The sequence below is a fragment of the Aplysia californica genome, unplaced genomic scaffold (assembly GCF_000002075.1).
Source record: "Aplysia californica isolate F4 #8 unplaced genomic scaffold, AplCal3.0 scaffold01293, whole genome shotgun sequence".
Classification (NCBI taxonomy): domain Eukaryota; kingdom Metazoa; phylum Mollusca; class Gastropoda; order Aplysiida; family Aplysiidae; genus Aplysia; species Aplysia californica.
Genome location: NW_004798563.1, coordinates 114,739 through 115,978, shown reverse-complemented (window position 1 = coordinate 115,978; position 1,240 = coordinate 114,739). Strand labels below are relative to the sequence as shown.

The following is a 1,240-nucleotide window of genomic DNA, read 5'->3' as shown; positions in this document are numbered from 1 at the left end:
TAGTTGTTGTTGCTGTAGTTGTTGTTGTTGTTGTTGTTGTTGCTGTAGTTGTTGTTGTTGTTGCTGTAGTTGTTGTAGTTGTTGTTGCTGTAGTTGTTGTTGTTGTTGTTGTTGTTATCAATCCAGCAACAGCTGGGCTCTCGCCCTTCTGTCCAATGCCATGTAGTGATAAGTGCAGGTTTGCTGCAGTTGCTGGAATGTTCCATAGAGTGTGTTGTTTCAATACTGCGTGGACTAGTGGAATGGGCTTCTTGTCCTCTTTAAGGAACACACAATACTGTGTTTTACGTACGCACGTGTCGATTAATATTTAAAACGTGATGTCTTTTTTTATGTACCGGCAATGCGTATTGAGCGTCTTTTAGAAAATGGAAATGCACAGCATAAATGTTATTTATTATTATTAATATTATTGTGGAAGAAAAATTTAACTGAATAATAAAAATTGTCTCTGCATTTTAGAAAATATATTTGTATTATGTCATGTATATATTTTTGGGGTGCTGTTTCAAAAATATACTTTTCCCACATATCTATCGGCTCCAAAGTATAAGCCTACTTAGATTTGCCTCATTTCTCTCACAGAACCTCTTGTCTATGTGTTTAGTGTATTTTGTTTGTGAGGTAAATATTTGTGGCTTTTCAAAATCAAATTACTTATAATAGATGTTCTAAACGGAATTGTTTTGTTTTTTAGTAGGGGAACTGGTCATATGGGTGGTTGACGGGTGCTCTGGTGTGGTTTGTTCCTTCTTTCCTATCGAACATCTATCATCTTTATCTCCCCTCCTTCTTTTTTGTGTTTGTTACTCTCTTGTAACACCTCTAATCTTCGTCACTTATATGACCCTATTGTGTTGCAAGTGCCGTAAGACTCTAACTAAAACTGGAAATATGTTTGGCTTTTCAAAATGAATCTTACTTATAGTAGATGTTCTAAACGGAATTGTTTTGTTTTTAAATAGGGGAACTTGTCATGTCATATGAAAGTGTTGCCTTTGTCGTTGTACTACTGAACTGTGACAGAAAACACGATGAGTTCTTCCATGTGCTGTCTCTTCCCTCTCAGATATGAGGACAACATGGAGTATAAAAAACAGATCACCCCTCGACGGAGGCGCGTTGGCTACCCCCCCATCACACCCAACGCTTGCGTCAAGGACAGTGTGACTAGTGCGGCATTTGACCATATGTGGCAGGAGGTAAGAGGGGGCGATAAAGTTGAAGCGCTGATTTGGGG

The 1,240-nt window shown here is 38.4% G+C and overlaps 1 protein-coding gene across 1 annotated transcript in view; it reads left to right on the top strand.

The window, feature by feature from the left end:
* Window positions 1-911: 911 nt before the first annotated feature.
* LOC118478952 (protein FAM149B1-like) overlaps window positions 912-1,240 on the top strand; it is a 2,504-nt gene continuing 2,175 nt past the window's right edge. The window contains exon 1 of the mRNA XM_035973490.1: window positions 912-1,202. Coding sequence (XP_035829383.1) covers window positions 1,035-1,202 — 168 coding nt within the window. The 5' untranslated portion in view covers window positions 912-1,034. The remainder of the gene's footprint in view (window positions 1,203-1,240) is intronic.